Below are 25000 nucleotides of genomic sequence, written 5' to 3'. Positions count from 1 at the left end.
GCGCTTGTTGGTCGTTTGTGACACATGAAAGAGCACGATATTTATAAGCTCAGGCTTTGTTGTTGCTCAAGTTTTTTGTTGTTGTTGTTTTTAATTGAACGCTGTATTTTGTCTGTTTCTTTATATTGAAATGTTTGAACACCAAGGCAGCTTAACGTCCATCATAGCCTGAACACGTGTGGCGCCTCGTGCAGCAAAATTCAGCGTCGGATTTTTTTTTTTTTTTTTTTTTTTTTTTGTTTGTTTTTTGTTTTTGTGATTGTGATTTGAATTAAATCGTTGATTTAATTTCATTGTGTATTCAAAATGTTCGTTCCCAGTCGTTAAAATTTACAGGTCGGTAACAGTACATAAGTAAGTGCTTCCAACACTTCCCAAACGCTGTAGAATTTACAAATCTCGTGAACACATAGCGTAATTCCAAACTTACCAAATTTGCAACAAATTTTTCCGTGTCCTTTTGAATTCATTTTCCAGAAATAATGTATGAAGCTAGAGGAAGCTTTTGATGACCACACTTCACTACTGTCTTGTTGTATATTTACTGCATGTTTGCTGTGCTGGTAGTTTAAATTTTCTTTGTTCGAATGAATGGAACTGTAGCGCACTGATTTCTATTGCACCGATCAAATTGATTGACCAAAGCTTGAATAAGAACTGTTAAAAAAAAAACAACATCAAAGAAGAGAAAAAAAAAGCAGCATCAAATACCGAGTGTATTGTTATAAGTTGCGCAGATTCATATTTATTAAATCGTGATATGATGATATCCAATAAGAAAATATTAGAAGGGGAAAGAATGAGCCACCCACTTCACATTTTCATAAACCGATGCCGAGCATGAGTCGTTGTAAAACTTATGGGACCAGTTGTAGTTCCTAGTAATTAGTTGATAATAATCAGCAGATTCGTTATTGAGCGTATTTGGGAATTCGAACTGCTTCTTCATCGATTCAATCCTTTTACCTTTGCCACCTTAAATTTTATTTTCATTTTTACTTTTCGCCATCATGTCATGGACAGCAGATAAAATGTTACTGACTTCCGGGATTTACTTCCGGTTGGGGACCAGAGTTTTCCGTTGAACGGTGGCCCAGTGTTGTGGTAATGGGCACCCGACTAGGAGTGTCCACAGGTTCGAGTCCCATGTAGGACCGGGATTTTTAACCTCCCTCCCCACCCACCCACCCCAATAGATGTTGAGTAGTGTTTAGTGTGCTGATGAGACGACGAACCGAGGTCCTGTGTGCAGCTAGCTTTCACATTGTGCAGGCTAAATTAGAACCCGACAGCAACAAAGGGGTTGTACCTGACAAAAATTGTGTAGGAAAAGAAAAGCTTATTGGTGGTAAACACAACGTATGTGCAGACGTGAGAAATAAAATGGCTTTGAACTGTGGCGACGCGCTGTCTTCAGGAGAAGCAGCCCAAAGTTTTACACAGAAAAAGAAGGTGACATAGAGTAACACAATGTAATGTAATGTAATGCACTACTATCAGTACGACGCAACACAACGCAGCGGACTATACTCCACTCCACTCCACTCCACTCCACTACACTACTGTATGTGTAATACGTCAGTCTTTTCCACCTATGACCGTCAGAACAGCAGGGGAGGCAACAACTGTCCCGACTATCTGGGCCAGAATTTGATTGTGGTGGAGAGTGTCTACACTACACTACAATACGCTACGCTACACTACAAGAGTACAATACAATACAATACAATACAATACAATACAATACAATGCAATGCAATGCAATGCAATGCAATGCAACGTGTCCGACGTCGTAATGCTAACTTGTTGGCGAGTCTCAGTGCTCACTGAAAATCAACCACTGAGAGAGATGTGCCTTTGGCTCCCGAATCCTGGCCTGCCACCGTTGAATCGACCCCTTTTCTTTTGTGGTATTCCATGATGTTGAGTGTCCGTACTCTGGCAGGAGGGATCGGGTTGTGTGTGTGTGTGTGTGTGTGTGTGTGTGTGAGAGAGAGAGAGAGAGAGAGAGAGAGAATCAGTTGGCTAAGCCAGTCATCCAATCAACAGTTTTGTCCTCTCCCGCTCTTGTTTCCATTCAAGCTGCTATACTTCTTCGATCAGCGAAGGCTTTAGCAGTGTAGTGCTCTTCTTCTTCGTTCATCCATCCCTCACAGTTGAGGGGAAAAAAAGGCGAACGAGCTACTCGGGTATTTGTGTGTGTGTGTGTGTGTGTGTGTGTGTGTGTGTGTAAGAGAGAGAGAAAGAGAGAGAGAGGGAGGATTGATTGCACGGGAGAGACGATGCCCGTGGGAGGAGGGGCGGGGCGGGGCAGCCTGTGATGGGCGGAGCCGAGCAGGGGGGGTGGCATATTAATGGAGGGGGAGAGGGGACAGGGAGGGAAGGGGAGGTGTGTGAGCAGCGATCGCAAGAGCCTCCTAAAAAGCAGCCACTGAACAATGATAGCACGATCATCCGTCCTCCTCTTCTCTTCTTCTCTTATTGTAGTATTATTCCGTAACAGTGCCTGGGCCATTTTAGGTCTGGAGCTGACGCAGCGTGGACGCTGCTGTAGTGTACAGTGTGTGTGTGGTACAATGGTGCTGTTGTGTGTGTGTGTGTGGTACAATGGTGCTGTTGTGTGTGTGTGTGTGTGTGTGGTACAATGGTGCTGTGGGGGGTGTGTGTGTGTGTGTGTGTGTTAGAATGGTGGTATGAGTGTGTGTGTGTGTTAGAATGGTACTGTGGTGTGTGTGTGCGTGCGGTTATGCGTGCGCGCAGCAGCCAGCGATCCCATTCCACCCATGCATCGCATCCTCATAATCGTCGTTTCCCAGATCGATGTGGCCCGGTTCCGTTGTGACAGAACAGGTTTGGATTTGCAAGGAAATCTCTTGATTTAGGGTTTTGCGCTGGGAAAGAATCTGAGAGGCCAACAGCATCAACATAGAACTCTCAGTGCATCCTGGTACGGTGAAGCGTCCCGATGATGAGTGCGTTTGTGTGTGCGCGCACGCTTGTGACAGATTTTACCTTCTACCACGAAAGTAGATGCAAAAATTTCAGAGTTAACGCTGGCTTCTCAGATTCTCCCCTAATGCTAAACATGTGACATGAGATTCCCTTGCTGATTGTTAAGACTTAACAGCAGTCGCCAACATCGAACGATTATGAATATGTGTTGCATATCTGGGATTGCTGGTTGCGCGTACACGTTCAGTCACACAGACACACAGATTCACACACAGTATACACCACAATATAACACACCACACCACACCATATAATACCCTCCTCACCGCTCCGCAAACACACACACACACACACACACACACACACACACACACACACACACCTAAAGTGGCAGCAACATCCACGGTTACACAGCCCAGACACAGGAATAATCCTTCTATTGCCTATGTGGAAACTGAGTTTCCGTTCCTTCTCAGCTTGGTATACGACTCTCTCTCTCTCTCTCTCTCTCTGTGTGTGTGTGTGTGTGTGCTTGTCCCCAGTTCTTGGCTTTCATATGCAAAGAAGCTACTCATTTGCAGGCGAATGCTGCATGCTGTAAACAACTCCAACCGAACAAACTTGACCTTGAGGGTGAAGGCGCCAATAGGTCGTTAAACTCCAATAGAACTGCATGCTGTCTGGTTTGCGATCCAGTCATTTACCTGCCCGCCATGATAGAGTTTTCTCTCCGCTTCCAGATCTGGCATTAGTTGAAATTTAATGATTGACCTCAGCGGGTCAATGATCTACTGCATGTGACGTTAAAACATTAAGATAAATAGATAAATAAAGCATTGGAGTAAAGCATTGGGGGAAATGTCCTGTTTTAGCATCCCAGATTATTGCACCTGTTGGTTACATTTCCATGGTTTAAGAGAGGTGTGTGGGGGGGTGGTGGGGTTGGGGGGGGGGGGGGGGCAAGTTGGCAGCACGTTCAGTTTAGTGACTGAATCCGCATCAAAATTGAGGAAAATAACGTACAAAATAAGAGTCGAAATCCACTGAAAACGGGTTACAACAACTCCCTAATGGTAATATCGTTTTCATACGAATGCACACTGCTCCTCTCTCTGAAATACGTTGGTGTTAGTCTAAGTTCTGCTTTTAACCTCGACGTGGTCGTGGCGCAGGCAAGAAATCAAAACTCCAGTTCGGGCACAAATAGAACTTCCGTTTGGTTTGAGCTTTCTATAGTTCTTGCTGCTGCTGGTGCTGCTTTTTTTTTTCTTCTTCTTCTTTTTTTCTTTTTGTGACATTTTGCTTTTAGTCATGAGAGCTGGATTTATAAAGAAAAAACAAATGAAGTAGTACTTGCTTGTCTATTCTCACCAATAAAGAATTTTTGTCTTATATTGTTTCGTTCTGTATTCAGTGCATAGTTCTTCTATAGACCGTTTGTATTCTGTTTTGAGACGTTTTTCGTTCATTCGTATATTTATTTATAGTCTGTTCATCTAAGACTGCTATTTTGAGACATTACACGACAAAGTTAAAAGATATAAATGTTCTCTATTCCACCACTTTCAAGAACTAAAAAGAGAGATTAAGAAGGGGCGTGGTATATGCGGAATGGAAGACGAAGGATAACGAAAGAAAGAAAAAAGAGGATGCAGTGTGGGGGGAAAAAAAGTGTGTGTGTGTGTGTGTGAGCACACGTGCGTGCGTGCGTGTGTGTGTGTGTGAGAGAGAGAGAGAGAGAGGAGGGGGGGGGGGGGACAGTGTATATAAGTTATTGCTCTGGGCAGAAAGACGATGATGACACAATAACAGTCGCATCGAGCACAACATATTCGAGGGAAGGAGAGGAATTTTCCCAATTACTACTCCCAGACAGAAGAGAGGAGAGAGAAAAAAAAAAAGTAGGGGTAGGTGTAGGTGGTAGGGGTGGGTGTCAGAGTGATGATAACCACAGCACAAACAAACTGTACACATTTTCTGCGTACTCTCGCAAGGAATCAAAAAAAGTGAGGAAGAATAATAAGGGTCCCGATTGACTTGAGTTGGGGAGGGTAGAGGCGTGTTGGGAGGGGGAGGGGGGCAGAGGGGGGAGGGGATGGGGGTGTTTGGTGGGAAGAGGGGCGACAAACGATCCCAGAACACAATCTACAACGGGCTAAGATAATATTCGAGACAGCGGGGGTATAGAAAGAGAATGTGTGTGTGGGTGGGTGGGTGGGTATAGATAGAGAATGTGTGTGTGTGTGTGAGAGAGAGAGAGAGAGAGGACGGAGTTAATACATACTTTGCAGCCTTGTTGTACCTTGCCGCTTCTTCATCTTCCCATTGTAACCTCACCCCTTGTTTCCCAAGGAACACTTCACACCCTCCTCCTCCGTCTCCTCACCTCTTCCCCTCCCCTCCACCCTCCACTCATTCCACAATTCTCTCTTCCTCTCCGGAATCTATTATTGCTATCTCGCCACATATGTTAGCAGTTTGGGGGGAGATGGGGTAGGGGTTGGGTGTGTGTGTGTGGGAAACGAGAATGGTGGTGGTGTGGTGGTGGTGGGCGCGTTGGCATCGCGCGCAATGACTTTGATAAATCATACAAAGGAAAGCCGATACTGTTTTGAGTTCGACAAGAATGATAATCCCTCTGCTTACTTGACACTTTCGTTCGTCCACCCCCCTCCCCCCCCCCACCCCTCACCCTCCTCCCCGGTCCCTCTACATATCTCCCCAACCCCTTCATCCTTACCCTTTACTCTCCCCTCTCCACCTCACCCCTACCTCCATGACCTCTGACTTCCTTTCCGCCGCCCCCCCCCCATCCCCACCTAAAAAATAAAAATAAAAAAGAAGAAGAGAGAAAAATCTCATCAGTTCCTCACCCTCTCCTGTCTTGTGTTTCCGACCGTTCTTCATCATGCGGCCAAGTGCTTGTGACATCCGATTTAACAGACGAACGTGTTTATGTTTCATATATCCATGTATGTGGTGGTGGTGGTGGGTGTGGGGGGAGGTTAGGATGTGTGTGTATTGTGTACATGTGTGTTCGGAAGCATGTGTTGGGGTTTGTGTGTGTGTGTGTGTGTGTGTGTGTGTCAGAGAGAGTTAAGAATGCGTGTATTTTATTTATGGATGACAGAAACAGAAAGAACTTGGTATTCACAAGTGTACTTGAGTATGTATGCGCCGTGTACATTTATCTGCCTGCTTGCATGCTCTCTCTCTCTCTCTCTCTCTCTCTCTCTCTCTCTCTCTCTGTACATGTTCTCATGTGGACAGGCTGGTGGCTTTGCATTAAACTTCCTGCGTTCTCTGTCTGTCTTCCTGTCTGTCTATCCACCCCCCCCCCCTGCCCCCCCGCACCCCCTCCCCTCTCTCTTTATGTGTGTGTACATATGCTCATGTGGACAGGCTGGTGGCCTTTGCATTGAACTTCCTGCGTTCTCTGTCTGTCCCCCTGTCTGTCTATCCCTCTATCTCTCTCTCTCCCCCTATCGCTCATCCCTCCCTCCTCTCCCAAATTCTGGGTCTAGATTTTCATGTTTTTCGACCCTAGGTCACCACATGATCGTTATTATGGAGGTTTGACAGCAGGGCTGAAGCAGAAACATACTATGCTTTTTGTCAAGGTATTAGAAAGATGAAGACGGGGAAAAAATGGGGGAAAAAAAAAAACAAACAAAAAACCGACAGCAACCCTCCCCCCCCCCCCCGGCTAAAAAGAAAAAAGAAATTATATCGGGAGGATGAACATCGAAAAGAGATAACATATTTTAGAACAAGAGCTACTCTCTTTTCAAATGGTGACCTCCGCAGTGAGTCTGAGGAGGGGAGTATACTCGGAGGAGAAGTGTGCGGAGAAGGGACCAGAAAGAAGAAAAACATACGAAGAAAGGGGTAAAAATATAAGTAATAAGAAGAGAATGAAGAAAGAAACAAAGAAAAATGCAACACAAACAAATAATGACTGATGAATGAAAGAGGAAGAGAAAGAAAGAAGAAATAAACAAAGAAACACACAGCCCAGACTAATAACCAAAGAAAGAGGGAAAGAAAGAAGAAGAGGAGCACATTTTCACGAGACGATGCACTGAAGGAGGGCTTATTTCTGTATTGAATTGGTACAGGTTTTTGATGAATCCTTCAAATGCAATCATTGGCATCTCGGTTGTTTGGGAGTTAATGGGTAGCATTAGTTGAGGTGGTCCACCTTCGGAGGATCAATATTTGCCGGAAAAAGAAGAGGAGGGAAAAACAGAATTATTGGGTGTCATCCTGGTAGTCTATGGCGGTGCCGGCTGGAAAAGTTGAGGTCGTTTGCCGCTGTGAACGGATCCATCATCTTGTTGTTTTCAAACAGGAAGTTCGACTTCACCGTTGGAGGGTCTGATGGTGTTGTGTGTGTGTGTGTGTGTTCGTGCGTGCGTGCGTGATTTTAACTCTGTATACTTTTTTTTAAGTCTGTGTGTGTGTGTGCGTGTGTGTGTGTATGTGGAAAGGCTTTTGGCCTTGGTTGTTGAATGATGACTGTGACTGTTGCCTGTAAAATTATTACTTGTTTTGTTCGAACATTTGGAGCAAGTTTTACTCTGAAGAGGTCATGACACATAATGAATACTTCGCTAGTTATCTCTACACAGGACCTCATTATCCAATATCCCTTTGTACTTTTATCGCCTTTCTTTCCTTCGTTCTTTCTTTCTTTTGCATTTGTTGTTATTCTCTCTCTTCCCCCCCCCCCACTTTGTGTTTGTTTGTTTGCTTGTCTTTCTTTGAAGGAGTACAACTAAATGAAATGCTGGAACACGCTATCACTTTCAGACTTAATTGAATATAATTTTTTATAGTTTTGATAGTGTACTGTCGTTCGAGATGGGCGTCTCTCTTGAGGATTCTAATTTTCTTCATCGTTGTCGTCTTGGACGTTTTGTGTAGATTTTGCAGTTTCTGTGTGTATTTGCTTGGACTGGTCGTGGGATTTGACCAGTCTCATTTTACTGCCCCCATCGTTTTGTCCAGTACTTTATATTCTTGTTCCCGTAGCCATGGTTTACATGAGTACTTTGGTCCTCTGCTGTCTTGATGCGCGCAAGAGAAATGTTTAGGGACCAGGTGGTCTGCACGTTTTGTATGTTGACATGGTGGAGGGGTGAGGGGGGGTGAGAAAGAAATGCACTCTTAATCCATCAAGCAGTGCTGAGATTTAGTCATCACACAGTCGGCTATGCCTTCTGTCAAAAGTGGTTTCTGGAGAGACGTCATCATACATTTTTTGTGGAAGGAATTCCAACAGCTCCCTGTACCGAACGGTTACTGTCTGTGAAGTCTGTTTAAGATGAGTTCTGTTTAACGGCTTTGCTTCTTTGAATACTTAACAGTCTTCTTTACAGAATAACCCTCTTTTGCCTTGACTTTGTTTGTACACACCCGGCAAAGTTACCTGCTCCAAGTCTCTAGGTAACGGTTTTGTCTGATAATCTTACGTGAATTTGATATTACCAGTTTGACTGGTGTTGAGGGTGGCCAAATCAAACGATACTGTCGACAAAACGCTGATATCGCTTATAATCAAACCTCCAAGTCTCTAGGTAACGGTTTTGTCTGTCTGTTGTTTTTTTTCCGGGTTACAGCTTCATAACTGTCCGCTCGACCACCATCGCTGGAGGGAGCTGTGGTAGGACTCCATACCACAAGAGGGTGGTGATCTTGGTGGTTGTGGTTGTGGATGAGGAGGGGTATGTGTGCAGGCCTTGATCCGAGACCTGTCCTGTCGTAGTTCTCTGTATCTTCTTTGACTTTCCTGTCTCTTCTAGGTTCTCTCTCGTGTGTTGGGCGAGGTGGTATTTCTCGTAGAGGCCCGAACATCTGGCGAAGTGATCTTGTCAACCGCTTCCCACTTCCTTCCGTCCTCCCCTGTTTGTTTGATTTTTCCTCCCCCTTTGCCCCCTCCTTTTCTTGTTCTTCTTTTTCCTTTTTTTTTCTTTTCTCTCTCTCTCTAAATTCTTTTTTAAGTGTCGGCTAAACGAGAGGAAGCTGTCTTCTGCCGACGGCCGGGGCCGGGGACACGGGGATGACGATGAGTTATAAACGAGGCAGGCATCAGATCAGCGAAGGGATTGATACCACAGTCGCGCGTGCGCATTCCCGTGGTGTCTAGTTGGCATTTCCTGTCCCCTCCCCCCCCCCCCCCCTTTTTTTTTAAATTTTTTTTATTTTTAAGATGACGGCTTTTTCCTTTTTTATTTATTTATTTATTTTTTTTTAAGGGCCTATTTTTTTTAAGAGAGAGGAGAGTTGGAAGGGGGCCGGGAGTGGAGTGGAGGTGTTGATGAATAAGAAGAGCAGAGGAAGCGTGACTGTGTGTTGGACTCGGGGAGGTACTGGGGAATTTTTTAGTTGATGTCATATCGTCAGGACGACAAGTGTGCATCAATGAATAGGGGACTAAATACACAACTTTTGGTTTGTTTGGGGCGATCAGACTCTGGACACAGTCCACAAAATACACATTTTTGTTTGACCAACCAGGAAGATCAGCAGGAAGTCAAGAGCGCAGAACCTTAACGGTGAAAGTAGCTGTCCCGTTTCACTTTTCAGAATCGTGGCTTATGTCGTAGATGTGATTTGGAGTCTGTGGATTACTTTACTTTAATTATGTATTCTAAAACTGGCGATGGGCTACTTGTGGCTGGGGGATTTGAGGTGATGGGTGTGAGATACTTTTTAATTGTTACTGGCCAAAGTGGTAAGGCCCTAGGCGCATGGTTATGATATGATATCGATACTTATATAGCGCTTATCCTCGGTCGGAGACCAAGCTCTAAGCGCTTTACAAACACGGGGTCATTTGCACAACACGGGCTGCCTACCTGGGTAGAGCCGACTGACGGCTGCCATTGGGCGCTCATCATTCGTATCCAGTGTCATTCAGTCAGATTTCAGGCACGCACCACGTAACACACTCAGGCAGAATGTGACATTTATAACGAGGCGAATCGAACTCCAACCACGGGTGCGTGCGTTTCATCAGAAAGATACAGGCCCATGGCGTACAGGCAGTGTGCGTGAAGAGAAAACATACCCAGAAGAGGAAGCACACTGTTGACAACACGTGTTGTCCGCGGGTGGAGGGGTGGGTGGGTTGCATGGGTGACCATTGCAGCGGTTAGTATGTTTAACGTTAAGAATATCCTTTCGTCTGTTGATTTAATACATACTTTGGTGGAACGTTCTTTACACACAAACATATCGTCGCTTAGTTCGCTCATGCAACCCAGCACTGATGTTTGTGTGCATTTCTTTCATTATTTGTTAAAAAAAAGTCTCCTCTGGTCGTGAAAAAAAAAACCACGTGGAGATGTTATATGAATACCCAGATATGCCTGTGGAGGTATGTGCAGCATGAGAGTCATCGCACCGGTCTTTGAATGCTTGCATGTGGGTTATATCTGGCTGGGCTCAGAAGTGTTTATATATTTTTGTTCGAAACGATTTCCATGCGAGCCTGGGATCTGGTGGTTTGGGTTCGAGAGGGTGGTGTTATAGAGATGCATGCAGTCTCTACGGAAAGATGGGAAAGATTGTCACGAATTGTACATTGGGAAATTGGTCATAATTACCCGTCCACTTCCATCAATCTAAATGCAATGCACCGCATTGTTCTGGCTTTTTAAGTGCTAAGAATATGTTCATGGCGAATTGCAGGTAAGTTAAGATTAAATTAAACTCCAACCCTGTTATCACACGGCTATTGCGCCTGTCGCAGGTTTTCTTCTGTAGTTTGAGCAACTGGTCTCGAATCAGCTTCATTTATTTCAGTTTTGTTTCTTTTTTACTTGCGTTGATAGTGATAGGTTGATCGTAAACTGTTTTGATATTTTTTTAGTCCCTTCTTTTTTAGAGGGCAGGGTGTGCTAAGATGTAGTCTCGCTTATCTTGTTGTTGTTGTTGTTGTTGTTGTTGTTGTTCTTCTTCTTCTTCTTCTTCTTCTTCTTCTTCTTCTTCTTCTCGTCGTCGTCTTTGTCTTCCTCGTCCTCCTCCTCGTCTTCCTCTTCCTTCTCCTCCCCAATCCCCATACCACCTTCGGCGGCCGCCTCCATTCCCAACCCCATCCCCGACCCCTACCGCCCTCAACAAAAAAAAATCGTTTGTTGGAACCTTTGAACTCTTATACCGTCAGCATCAGCATCAGCCTTGTGTGCACCCCGTTCTCAGGACTTGCCGGCAGGGCCAACGAACTGTATTGTTGTTTGAGTCAACCCTCTCCAGGGGTATAACTATAACTGCACCTATGTAAGCAGCGCGGTTGGGAGTTTTGATTCGCCTCATTATAAACCGTTGATATGTGTTGCTTAGTTTGTGCATTAAGGTCATGTGAGTCTTGAAAAACTGGAGGAGAGGGAGTGATTGCCAGAGGGGGGTGGTGTTAGATCGTGTGAACTTATGTCTTGATGTGATGATAGTTACGTGATAGTATTTTTTGCGTGATAGAGCGGGCGGGTGAGTTGGCTTAATTAAATCAATCCCCCCATGCCTTCAAGTAGCTTCTCGTCTTCCACCCTCCTTCACTCTGACACCCTCCGCTCTCTCGCCTAAACAACTGACAGCCCCGTCTGTTTGTTTGTTTTTTTTTTTTTTTAATTCACATGTGTGTGTGTGTGTGTGTGTGTGTGTGTGTACGTGTGTGTGAAATAGAGGGAGACAGAGACAGAGAGACTCTAAAAAAGGATCGAAAGAAAAGAGATTGGGTGGTCGCTCTGTTTTTGGCGATATCGGAACTTATTTGTACATGCTTCACTTTCAGGGAAAAGAGGGGGGAAAAAAACAACAACACGCTACTGTTTACAAAAGAGAGTGGTGGAGGTCTGTGTGTGTGTGTGTGTGTGTGTGTGTGTGTGAGAGAGAGAGAGAGAGTTTTGTGATATTGGAACTTATTTTTAAATGATTCAGTTTCAGACGCAGACATGTAAACACACACACACACACACACACACACACACACACAGAGAGAAGGGGAAGGGGGCAGAGGAGGGTAGAGTTCGGTCGTGAGATTTGATATGGGAACGTTGTTTGTGCATGCATCATTTTCGCTGGTTTGGTTACCAGCTCCGAATCTTGTGAAAACACCGGCGAGAATCCTGCAAGTAATTAGTAGAATAAATGAAGATACTTCCCCACAGCTCTTTCTCATTCTTCTTTTTTTCTTTTTCCTTTCTTCTTTTTTTCTGTCGGTTTTTGTGTGTGTATGTTATCCCTTCCCCCTGTTGGGCCCTCCTCCCCCACTCCCCCCACCTCGCTCCACTATTTTTCCATCTTATCTCCCTCCCTTTCACCCCCCCTCCCTCTCTCTCTCTTTCTATTTCTATTTATCCCCGTCTCTCCCCAGCGTTGTGGATGTGTGTGTGTGTGCATGCGCGGCATATTACTTGCATATGTGTACAGGAAGATAGAGAGGACTGGAGAGGGGGGTGGGGGAGAAACAAGAAAGCAGATTAATTCAGGATGGTCATGGTGTAAGAATTTATTTTTTCATTCAAACCCCTTAGCGAAAGAAAATCATTTGAAAAATACCTACGAGTACGAAACAACAGATTAAATGAGGATGTCGTGAAGTCAGATTCCCCCGCCCCATTCACACTTCATGACGAAAGAAAATCATTGTAAAAACTACATACAAAATAAACACATGCACATGACTCTAATGTAATATTCCATGTTCAGGAAGAGGAAAAGAAGAGTGAATGACGACATCGTGTCCTTAACGACTGACTGGTCACGTCTGAAACAATAGTAGTAGTAGTGGTGGTACTTAGTAGTGGTACTCAGTAGTTGTAGTAGTAGTAGTAGAAGTAGTACCCAGAAATGAAAGAGTTTATGATAAACGTCTTGCCTTTCCTTGCATTGTTTCTTGATTTCTTTAAGCTTCGAGTTAAAGCCGGGTGAAGACATGGGTGGGCCAGGAAGGTAGAGGTCAAGAGAGTGTAAGAGTAAGGCATATGGGATTGGACTGGAAAACATCCCTTGCCATATCACATAGTTTTTTGTTTTGGTTAGTTTAACTGTGAGTCTAAAAAGTCCTGCACAGGCAACGATAGCAATGCTTAATCCGTATCATGATTGTGTAATTGTGAACTCTGCATTGGCACAGGTACGTTAGCTGTCAGTCCATGGCAACTTCTGTGCACCATGGTTATTGTATAGTGCCATTTTTAGTGATGCTGACTTAATGAGAAGGTCAGAATGATGCCTGTATGTTGTTTGGTGTTTTTTTCTCTCGCATTGAATTAGGAATGACTTGTATGGACTGAAAAGAAAAGAACCATCTTTGCAAGGGAGGGAAAAAAACCAAAAAAACAACCCCGAATTGTTTCGTTTTCATAATCTCATTGCCCAGTATCTGTCTTGGTGCATAGGCCGTCAGTAGTAAGTCCGCCAGAGGTTTTTGGGTTGTTTTTTTTAATACCTTTGGGCCCGTCTTTTCTCAGGCGGATAGCGGGTACTTTGAAAATGTTGCTGACGTTTTGTCAGACATAAAGTTTCCCTTGTTCTGAATCGAAAATTTCTTCAACTTATTTGTATATTTCGGTGATTTCTCTCAACCTTAATCAGCAAAACTGATTACTGGTTACAGGGGATTAATGAGTTGGGTGTCCCCACCCCCACCCCACGCCATCCCCCCACCCCCCTGCCCGACCTCTCCCTCCTCCCCTCCCGGCACACACTTAACCCAGTTTGTTGCAGAAGAGGGGAGGAACATGACCCGACACAACGAATGCATTTAATTTCCGTCACTTGACGGCTCAAGAAACGGCCGTCTGTCATAACTGCAGTGTCCTTGTTTTTCTTTCTCAAAAAGAAGAAAAAAAAGAGAAAAAGACAGACACACACACAAAAACAACCAACAACCAACACCAAAAACCAGCAACAGAATAAAGCACCAAAGAGATAACTAGGGCGTGTACAATTCCACCACCACAAACTACTACCACTCCAACCCCTTCCCCTCACCATCCCTGCCAATCGCCCACCCCACCCCACCCCGCCCCCTCAGGCCCCAAACCACCATACTCCACCCAACCCCCAGCCCTGTCTCCTTACAAGTAGGAATTCTTTCACTGCTGATCTGGCCTTTGTCTTTGTCTGTCTTTTAGCGGGTCTGGAACCCAGAACCATTGTTTGACAATGTCATTGGAAAATATGATGAAGGAGAAACGTTTCTACCCCCACACCCCCCTCCCTGTTTCCATCCTCCTACACCCTTCCTCTGTTCACCCCCTTACCCCCTTCATTCTTCCATCCCCTAACCGTTTCCATCATTCTACAGGCAGTCTGGCGTGTGATTGAAGCTGTAGGGCTTTGCCTGTGGGAGTAATTAGGGGGTAACGGTATATCCTTTCTGACTATGTTGCTCTTCCGTTTGCTTGCCCTTCCTCCCTCCCACCCCTTGTTCCCTCACCCCCTTGCGCTCTTCCTTCAGATCCTTCATCCATCTAGAAGTCCCTCTCCCCCCCCCCTCCCTCCACCTCCATTGCCCCCCTGGCACCCTCCACACTTCCCCCCTCCCACCCCCCACCCCTGTTCTCCGACAGCTTCCTTCTGGTGTTGGGTTACAAAGCGACACCGATGGGTGGTGAAATTAAGGTTTTATTTACTCAGGGTTTTTGTCGGTCTGTCTGTCTGTCGGTCTGTTTGTCTCTTTGTAGCCCCCCTACCCCCCCTTTACCCTTTCTCTCCATTCTCCTCCATCTTATTTGCTCTCGCCTCTCTCTCGTCTCCCTGCCCAGAGCAAATATACACGACTATATCTGGAACTCTTGTCTTTCGCGTTATATCTGTCCACCCTCTCTCTCTCTCTCTTGTGAGACATCTCATTTATATATTGCAGTTATTCACACGTGTACATACACCGACACACACACATTGAGATACACCGACACCCCCCCTCCTTCCCTCTCTCTCTCTCTGTCTCTGTCTCGCTCTCTCAGATTGGAAGACTAGGCGATGCCTAAAGTCTTTGTCCTTGAGTAATAAGTTTTTGAATCTCTCTCTCTCTCTCTCTCTCTCTCTCTCTCTCTCTCTCTCTCTCTTTGTGCCTGTCTCGTCTCGCCCCTCCCCCTTTCTCTACCTCTTCCTCCCTGCCTCCCTCTCTCCCTCTCCACACACACACAAACATTACAGCACACCACACCTCCTCACACCTCTCTTTCATTACCCGTTGATGTCGACCGATGGGTAAAACACATTTTTTTAATCGCCCATTTCCTGTTATACGTCATTAAAAAAGTGAGTTGACGTCGCCGCCGCATCAATTTAACGGTCTTGCTGAAAAATGAAAATAATTCATAAAAAGGCTAGCGAAAGTGAGGGACTTTGTTTTCCATCACGATGGTGATCGTAATGCTTTTTCTTTTTCTTTTTTTAAGTGTGCTTTTTTTTTTTTTTTTTTTTTCTTCTTTTTTTTTTTAAACAACAACAAAAACAATTTGAAAGAAATCATTACCATTGACGATGAAAACACACACACACACACACACACACACACACACACACACACACACACACACACATGCGCGCGTGCGCGAAAACAGTCGTTCGCTTTTGCCCTTCACGCCCGTCATTCCCTGACGAATAGCGGAAAAAAAGGAGGAATGAGAAAAAAAAAGAAAGAAGTTAATCTGATTAATGGTTTTATTCAGCAAATACTTACACCGTGGAAATTTAATTCTATTATCTTCTTTATCCGCTCTGTATTTGTCTGTCTTTCTGCCTCTCCTTCCCTCCCTCGATATATCCCCTCTTCCCTCTCCGTTTATGTCTTCAGTCAGTGTCTGTCTTTCATTGATGTGTTTCGTTGATAGTGGTGGTAGTGTTGATGGTGGTGGTGGAATGCCGTCAAAAATGGCTCAGATGTGCATTCGCAGGTATCTGCCAGTATCCAAACGCGTAAACCCAAGAAGCTGGTCAGGCTTCATCATCATCATCATCATCGTCATCATCGTCATCATCATCATCGTCATCATCATCATTGTCGTCGTCATCGCCATCATCATCTCCCCATTTCTCCCTCATTCTCTTCTCATGAAATGCCCATTCCGGGGTCGGCCTGGATGTTACGTGTATATATATATATATATATATATATATATATATATATATATATATATATATATAATGTCAGTATGACAATTTTCTACTAATTTATTTACTTATTTATTCATCTATTAATTAATTAATTAGTTTAACTGTCTTTCTATTTACGCATTCATTTATTCATCCATTCATTTATTCATTCATTCATAATTACTTGATGCTGTTTCAGGGGGGAACGTGGTGAAGGTGTGGGACGTGCTGGCCGGGGGCCGACAGCTGAGCCAGCTGACCCACCACCACAAGACCATCATGGACATGTGCTTCTGTAGCAACTACCGCCGCTTCATGTCCGCCTCCTCAGACAGGTAGGGGGGGGGGGGGGGGGGGCACCATCATCATTACTCTCTCTCTCTCTCTCTCTCTCTCTCTCTCTTTCTGTGCACACACACACCACTTCTTCCCATCGCCCCACCCCCACACCCCAAACCCCGCGCGCGCACACAGATGTACTTTGCCCATCCCCCCATTCTCCCCGTCTAAGATCACTTACCAGTGAAGAGACGTTAAACTAAAGAAAGAAAACACACACACACACACACACACACACACACACACACACACACACACACACACACAGGTAAAACTGATAAAAATTTTAAAAAAGACAAAAAAGTCAAACAAACATGTTAAAACTTGTCCCAAATGTTCGGCTCTCTTTGCCTTTGATCACACGGGGGGAGACGGGAGCAGAATTTGTATGTATTGTATTGCATTGTATTGGATACATATGTTAATTACTACTCGTGCCCATTAAGCCCTCTGTTGTGTGTTGGTTGGGGGGTCCTCAACGAAGAACCGCCACTTCTGTCTGTTTCAGGGCCAGCATCTGTATTAGGTAACCTCAGTTGTGTGTTTTGAGATGGCAGTGGCAGAATCGGTTCTTCTTCTTCTTCTTCGTTCGTGGGCTGAAACTCCCACGTTCACTCGTGGTGTACATGTAGACGAGTGGGTTTTTACGTGTATGACCGTTTTTACCCCGACATATAGGCAGCCACCATACTCCATTTTCGGGGGAGGGAGGGGGGGTGGGGGTTAGAATCGTTTCGAAGTTGGGACTTGAGTGAACGACACTGCTCAGCAGTGATGAGGGCTCGAGGACCCCCTTCTTGAGTAGGCCAAACTTATAGGGTGGAGGAAAACGATTGTGACCTGACTTCCTGTGCCGAGCTCTGACACAATGGATCAAGTTCACTACCTCTGTGGCCATTTTCAGTGTGTGTGTGCGCGCGCGCGCGTGCGTTGTTGGTCACAACGGATTTCTGTGTAAAAGTCGGACTGCTCTTTCCTGCACTTACGCACACAGATCAAGTCACACACACGCACGCACACACACACACACACACACACGCGCGCGCGCGCGCGCGCGCACACACACACACACACACACACACACACACACACACACACACACACACAGAGAAAATGATCCGTTTGTCATTTCAACGGAAAACAGATAGATCTAGGTTGTTGGCAAGACTCCCAAATTCTTGCTTGATTACTCTCTCTCTCTCTCTCTCTCTCTCTCTCGCTCCTTGAACGTTCCGGAAATAGCGTATAAGATGTTGGAGAAAATCATACGTTCTCGCTGGTTTTCGCAGTGGGTACTGACTGGGTTACAAATCAACATGGGTAAGAGATATCTGGAAAAGGGAAGAACACAAACGTGCACACACACACACACACACACACACACACACACACACACACAAGAGCACGCACGCACGCACGCACGCACACACACACACACACACACACACACACACACACACACACACACACACACACACACACACACACACACGAGACCACCAACCCTGTTGTTGACGTGGGTTCTTTAACAACGTGCGCAAAAGTATTTAATAGTACACGCGGGTAACCTCGATCGGTGTATTTATCGTCTCGACCGAAAGTGTTGCACCCAGACCACCAACCACCACCACTCAGGGTCTAGTGGAGGAGGAGGAGGAGGAAGGGTGGTGGTGGTTGAAGGGGGGATGGGGGGGGGGATTCTTTCTTCGTTAGCAGTAATAGGCCCGGGCGACCACACAGGGTCATATCAGGGTGGGAAGTGTTTGAGGGGGCGGCGGAAGGGAAGGAGTAAAAATCTCCCGGTCCATATTTGGGACTACTACTACTACTACTTCTTCGTTTGTGGGCTGCAACTCCCACGTTCACTCGTATGTACACGAGTGGGGGGCGGGGGTGGGGGGGGAGGGTTGGGACTCGAACCCGTGGACACCTGTGTCCTAGTCGGACGCTTGTTGTCTCGTTCGTCATTTATCAGATGGAATCCTCCGTCTCCTCGACGAAGGCGGCAGTACGTCGCTGGTCCTCCAGTCCTCCGTAGAGTTTCTGGGCCGCTGGGATTGGGTCGGGCGCCCAGGTTTTCTCTCGGAGCGCTTGGTGGAGCGGGCAGGACTGCAGCAGATGTTCTGTTTTGTGGCTGCCTGTTCGGCACTGAGTCGGACGCTTTACGGTTACCATACAAAGTCAACGCTACTTGGTAGAAAAGAAAAAAACAACATTGCTGTTGGGCCAGTGATAGTAGAGGTGCGGGGGAGGGGGGGGAGAGAAGCCTCCTGAGCTCCTCCCCATCCAGACCAGCGTGTGAGGCGTAAACAAGGCGAGCGCTGAAAAGCGATAAATGGTTCGGCAGGGTGGTGGTGGGGTGTGGGGTTGGGGTTTGGAAATCGTTAACGCAATCAGCCGTGCGTGTGTTTGGCAACTTTATCCTTTCCTTTGCCTTTCCTTGTGTGTGTGTGTGTGTGTGTGTGTGTGTGCGCGCGCGCGCGCCTTGTTGCAGGTCTTCATATACCCTAAGCCTTTATTTCTTCTTTTTTCCCTTTCTTTTTTTTTTTTATCAAGTCATCGTTTCACCTTGAACGTTGTCCCGCTGTGCCTCTCCAAATTCTCCTCCAACTCCAGTGAAGCTCCCTTCATTCTATCTGGAGGTTGATAGCGGTCTCTTCTGCTTCTTCTTCTTCCTCTCTTCTTCTTCTTCTTCTCTTCCCATTCTCTCTTTCTTCCTTTCACTCACTCACTCACTCTCCTTCTCTCTTTACCCCATCTCTTTCTCTCTCTCTTCTCTTTGTCTCTCTCTCACTCTCTCTGTCTCTCTCCCTGTCTCTTACTTTTTCTGTGTCCCTGTCTCTGTCTCTCTCTTTATCTGTCTCTTGTTCTCTGTCTCCTTCTGCACCCTCTCATCCCTCCTCTCTCTCTCTCACTCTCTCTGAAATGTAAGAAATTGTCTTTTCTGGCACAAACACCACTCTTACATATGATATACTGCTGGCTATCCAACGACTGCCACTGCTGTTACGGTTGGTGCTTTAAGTTATGGCCATCAGATTTAGATTTAAACAAATCGTCATCCCACAACCCCCTACCCCACCACCCCCACCCCATTCCCACACCCCTCTTTTCCAGAAGAAAAAGAAATGCAAAGGAAGTTTTTTTTCCTTAAATTATTCAAGGAATGGAATTGGGATGTGTGTCTTGTTCTAGTTCTTGTTCTTCTTGTTCTGCTTATTCTTTTTCTTGTTCTTGTTCGTCACCATCACCATCGTATTCTTCTTCTTCTTCTTCTTCTTCTTCTTTGTTGTTGTTGTTCTTCTGTGTTCGTGGACAGCAACTCCCACAATAGAAAGATATAGATAGATGTATGTATGTACGTATCTATATCTCAGTGTGTGTGTGTGTTTGTGTGTGTGTGTGTGTGTGTGTGTGTGTGTGTGCGTGCGTGCGTGCTTGCGCGCGCGCGCTGTGCGTGGAACAAGAGGGCGACCCATGTACACAACCGGATAGGCCTTCCCCTGGCACAGCTCTGATGATGAAGTGGATGATCTGTCTGTCTGTGATGCCCTTTGTGGTTCTGGCGTTCGGTGTGTGGCGCCTGATGATGCTGCTGACACGAAGACGGCGAGGGAGGGAGAGAAGAGAGAGAGAGAGAGAAGGGGGGAGGAAAGAGGGAGGGAGAGAGAGGGGGTGGGGGGGGGGGGGCTAATGGGGCAGGGAGGTGGGTATAGTTGGGGGTGGGTGGGGGTTCCATTCATTCATCTTGACTTGTCAGACAACTATGTCCTTCCCTCCCTTCAACCCCGTCCCCCCACCGCTCACCACCCCCCTACATCTCTTCCTTCTCATGACATCTACCCCTCACCCTCCCACCCCATCGTTCTCCGCCCTCCACCCCCTCGCCTCCTTCAACCTCCTCCTCTTCTTCCTCCTCCTCGTACTTCCTGGCCTGTGTGCTCCTCTGGACTGATTCATTCTGTCTATATCTCTGTTTGTATCGCTGTTTGTCTGACTGATCTCTGTGTCTCTTTATTTCTGCCAGTCTGTCTGTCTCGCTCTGACTGTCTCTCTGTCCCAGTCTTTGTCTGTCTGTCTCTGTCTTTCTGTGACACCCCCCCCCCCTTTCTTTCTCTCTCTCTGGGACTCTCTCCCTTTACATGTCTCTCTCTCTGACTGACTCTTTATATTTTTCCACCACCCCCACCCCCTTTCTCTCCTTTCCAAGGCCCTCTTCCTATCTTCACTCCCCCATCCTGATTCTGACCCTCACCCCCCCGAACACCCAGCTTTTAGCTTGATGAACTTTGAAGGTCAGAGAGAGAGAGAGAGAGTCTACATTGCAATACATAAGGCATCCTTCGTTTACTAAAGCCGTGAGAGAGTTGGGGGTGTTGGGGGAAGGGGGGGGGAGAGAAAGGGTCCGGAAGAGGGAGAGTCGTTAGTGCAATACATAATAAGGCATTCTTCGTTCACTAAAGCCGAGAGAGAGGGTGGGGTGAGTGAGAGAGAGGGTCGGAGATATGGTCGAGCGAGACAGAGAGAGTCGTCAGTGCAATACACAACAAGAAGGCATCCTTCGTTCACTAAAAGCCGCACTTTGGCCATGATCCATGGTGGGACATTTTTTTTTTCCCCCCAGACAAGTTTGCGAAACACGCGAAACTATCGTTTTATTTATTACACCTCCCTATCTTCAAAACCCGTGTTCTCTCTTAAGTGGGGCTGACAGCTGTTCTGGGGCAACGGTGATGATTTAAGACCACACGAAAAGACGTTGGGGGGTGGGTTGGGGTGGGGGGTTTGGACCTAAAAGAAGTCTGAAGGAGAAGAAGACAGACTGATGATGCCTTCAGAATGTAAAGATACAGTCAGTTGCTTGTGGCTGGATTGTTCGATACGAGGTAGATTTGTAAGAGGGGGGTGGAGGGGAGAGATAAGAGCGAGTCGTAAGCACACTTGGGGGTAGGGATGTGAATGCTGGCATCTCTGTCTGTCTCTCCAGCCTCCTGTTTTCTTTCCGTATTTACTCTGTTGCTCTCTCTATATGTATGTATGTCCGTTTGTCTGTCTCTGCGTTTATCTCTCTCTCTCTCTCTCTCTCTCTCTCTCTCTCTCTCTCTCTCTCTCTCTCTCTCTCTCTCCATCCCACCTATCTCTCCTTTCATCTACATCTGTCTGTCTTTCTGTCTGTCCCCTCTCTCTGTCTCTCTCTCTCTCTCCCTGTCTCTCTGTCCTTTCATCCCGCCATCTGTTTCTCTGTCTTCTTTTCTCAGTCTCCCCCTCTGTCTTCCTTGCCCCCCCCCCCCTCCCCCCAACCCTCCCGCCTCTTCTCTCCTACCCTCCTTCACATTCTTTCACATGAACAATTCACGGCGGAGGTATAGAGAGATAGTTCTAACGAGAACGAATGCGCAACAAACACGTTCGAGAAACAGGGGGGTTAGGGAGATGGAGACCCAGACTTTGAATCCGGTGAACAGTTCTTCTGTACGGTGCTGCGCTCCTAATGACTCTTCTTAGAGTTAAGGGAGAAGAAGAAGAAAGGAAGTAGGACGCACGCGGAAGATGGGGGTGGGGTGTAGTAGGAGCGGAAACAGGGGCTCCCCCCTCTCCTCTGCCCCCAACGATATAGAAATTTGTTTCATCACACCCAACGACGGCCTTATCACAAAAAGGAGATGCATGGAGAAGGGAGCAGGAAAAGATGAGTGATAGAAATTCTTTTGGTGGGTATTTGGAAGGTCTTTTCTTCTTCGACGGGAGAGGGGAATCTGTCTGCCTGTCTCTCTGCCTGTCCCCATTGCAAGATGGGTATCAAGCAGCTGCCGAGAGGCCTTAGATTGTGGGGAGCTGCTGCTGCGGTAGCTCTTTGACGGCGCATGTCCTGGGTCCCTCCCATAGCTCATTTCGGCTGGAGAGGCGCAGCGAGGAGATAGATAATCATTATGAGAAAGGGGGGAGGGGGGGGGGAGAAAAATGACAAAGGGGTATAAATCAGTGGGATAGCGGAGGGGGTTGGGGAGGGTGGGGAATGAGGATGGGGTTTACAACAGCAACGTGGAGCCGGAAGGGGAGGGGGGAGGTGGGGGCGGTAGGGAGCAGAAGGGTGATGGGTGGCAATATGACTTGACGTAGTTATGAACTGACGTCAGGCTCGTTGTAAACTCCCAGCCGAACATTTCTGTTTGTCTGGGTTGGTGTGAGGGGGGTGGGGGTGTATGGGGTAGGGGGAGGGGAGATATTTATCATATGAGAAAAAGAGGAGAAGATTGTGCAATGGAGTGATGATGGGGCTGGGAGTTGAAAGAAAGTGCGGGAGGGACAGGGTTCAGACTTTTCAATCAGCGCACGGTGCTGCTACTGCTGCTGCTGCATTCTTGACCAGAGCTGGTAGCGTTGCTGTGTTTCAAGTGCATGTGTCTGAAAAATGTTCTTGTTCTCCTCCTCCTCCTCCTCCTCCTCCTCCTCCTCCTCCTGCTCTCCTTGTCTCCGGGTTTTTTTTTTTGGTTTTTTTTTGTTTTTTTTTACCGTTTTCGTTTTTGGCTGTTTTCTTCTTCTTCTTCTTCTTCTTCTTCTCATCCAACCATTGTGATCCAGGAAGTCTATCATTATGGCGTCTTTAGAATATCACGTTGCACAAATTTGTTACTGATATTGGACATTTTTGCATCGAAATGCCATTCATTGAGTGATCAAGTCGCGCTGCTATATTGTGTTGCACAAAGTTTGTCCAGAGCTGTACTAGTCAGTTGCTATTTTCTGTATAGAAACACCAGGCAGAGCCAACAAACTTTTTGAGTTTCTGTTTTTCGTGTCTGCCCTCATTGTCGATCCTTCACAGTCATTGTGTTGACTGCTGACCACCGTTCTCTTTTCTTCCAGTCTCCACTTTTCTTCCCATCTTCATCTGTCCTGTCTCATCTGTCTTTGTATTTGTCTGTCTCTGTCTTTGTGTCTGTCTCTTTGTCTCTGTCTCTGAGTCAAAGACTGTACCGTATGGGGGGGGGGGGGGGGGGGGACTACCGGTTTGAGCAATGTGCGTGAACGTCTTATGTTTCAACTCACCTTATTGTTCCTTTTGTTTCCATTGCTTAAAGGTGAGAATACAGGGGACACGGAAAGGGCATTGTCTGTTGTTTTTTATTTGTTTACCAAGCGGCGTGGTTGTTCAATGTCATTTACAAACATTGAAGGACGGAACTGGGAAGGGTAGGCTGATGCCAAGAAAACTGGAGTGTGTGTGTGTGTGCGTGTGTGTGTGTGTGTGGTGTGTGTGTGTGTGTGTATGATGAATGCGTGATATCCAGCGTACATGCAGGTGCTGGAGACACACACACACACACACACACACACACACACACACACACACACCCTCTGTCTCTCTCTGTCTGTCTGTCTGTCTCTCCCCAGCCCTTCTTCTCTCTCCACCTACCACCCCCCTCCGACCCCCTGCTCTCTCTCTCTTCTTTGCCTGTCTCCTTTTCTCAGTTCATTAAGAAGAGATGAGTTAAAGAAGAAAATATTACCAGATTACCCTTGGTACAAGTTCTAGTTCTGGTTATGTTTTATATCTGTCATCATCTTTTGATTTTTTTTTTTAAACATCCAGCGCCTGTGGTGTAGGTAGATGCACAACCAACCAATGCATGCATGAAGACACCAGTGTTTTAAATATCCATCGCCTGTGGTGGAGGTAGGTACACAACCAACCAGTATATGCATGAAGACACCGTAGTGATGTAATACAGCGTACCAGCGTATTCAGTCCCTTCAGCGTTCCAGCGAATTCGGTCCCTTCAGCCCATACATAACTCTGCTGCCTCACTCGTCCTCGGAAAGAACAGATTTGAGCACATCACTCCTCTTTTGCAATATCTCCATTGGCTCCCTGTCTCACACAGAATAATGTACAAGATCAGCACTTTGTTATAATTGTATTCACAAATCTGCCCCTTCCTATCTGTGTGGCTGCCTTCACCACAACACTGAATCTCGCTCTCTGCGATCGACTTCGGATCCACTCTGTTTATGCATACCCAGATTCAAACACTCCACTGTTGACCACTGCTCTTTCTCTGACTCTGGACCTTGCAATTGGAATGAATTCCCTCTTTCGCTTCGTCAGGCCTCCGCACTCAGCTCTTTCAAGTCTGGCCTTAAAACTCTTCCCAAGATAGCCTCCTTTCCCTGCCTCTCTTCATTGTCTTCAGATTCTCTAGTTTTAGAGTTTTGCATGCATGTGAATGACTGGTGTGAAAGCGCTTTGATTTGTCTCTGCACAAGATTCAGCGCTATATTCTTCTTCTTCTTCTTATCATTCTTCTTCTTCTTCTTCTTCTTCTTCTTCTTCTTATTATTATTATTATTATTATTATTATTAGCGTAATGTTGTTGTGATTTTGTGGTTTCAGACACATCAAGATCTACGATGTGGCCACCTATCAAGTCGTCCACACCCTTGACTACCCTGCCAACATTCTGAGCGTCGCCGTTTCTGTACGTAGAATGCTTGTTTTGTTGTTGTTGTCGTCGTTGTTGTCTGTTGATGTGAATAATGGGCGTAATTAGAATTATTTGATGCGTTTACTTTCATTTTGAAGATGCGTAGATTCCA

The 25000-nt window shown here is 46.2% G+C and overlaps 1 protein-coding gene across 1 annotated transcript in view; it reads left to right on the top strand.

Moving 5' to 3' along the window:
• Nucleotides 1–25000, top strand: part of LOC143297332 (U3 small nucleolar RNA-associated protein 15 homolog) — a 117201-nt gene that overhangs the window by 68844 nt on the left and 23357 nt on the right. Inside the window, exons 7-8 of the mRNA XM_076609623.1 lie at nt 16262–16397; nt 24798–24882. Of these exons, the coding sequence (XP_076465738.1) occupies nt 16262–16397; nt 24798–24882 (221 nt within the window). The remainder of the gene's footprint in view (nt 1–16261; nt 16398–24797; nt 24883–25000) is intronic.

The sequence above is a fragment of the Babylonia areolata genome, chromosome 22 (genome assembly GCF_041734735.1).
Source record: "Babylonia areolata isolate BAREFJ2019XMU chromosome 22, ASM4173473v1, whole genome shotgun sequence".
NCBI lineage: Eukaryota > Metazoa > Mollusca > Gastropoda > Neogastropoda > Buccinidae > Babylonia > Babylonia areolata.
Note: the sequence above shows the minus strand (reverse complement) of the source record. Positions and strands in the feature narration are given on the sequence as shown.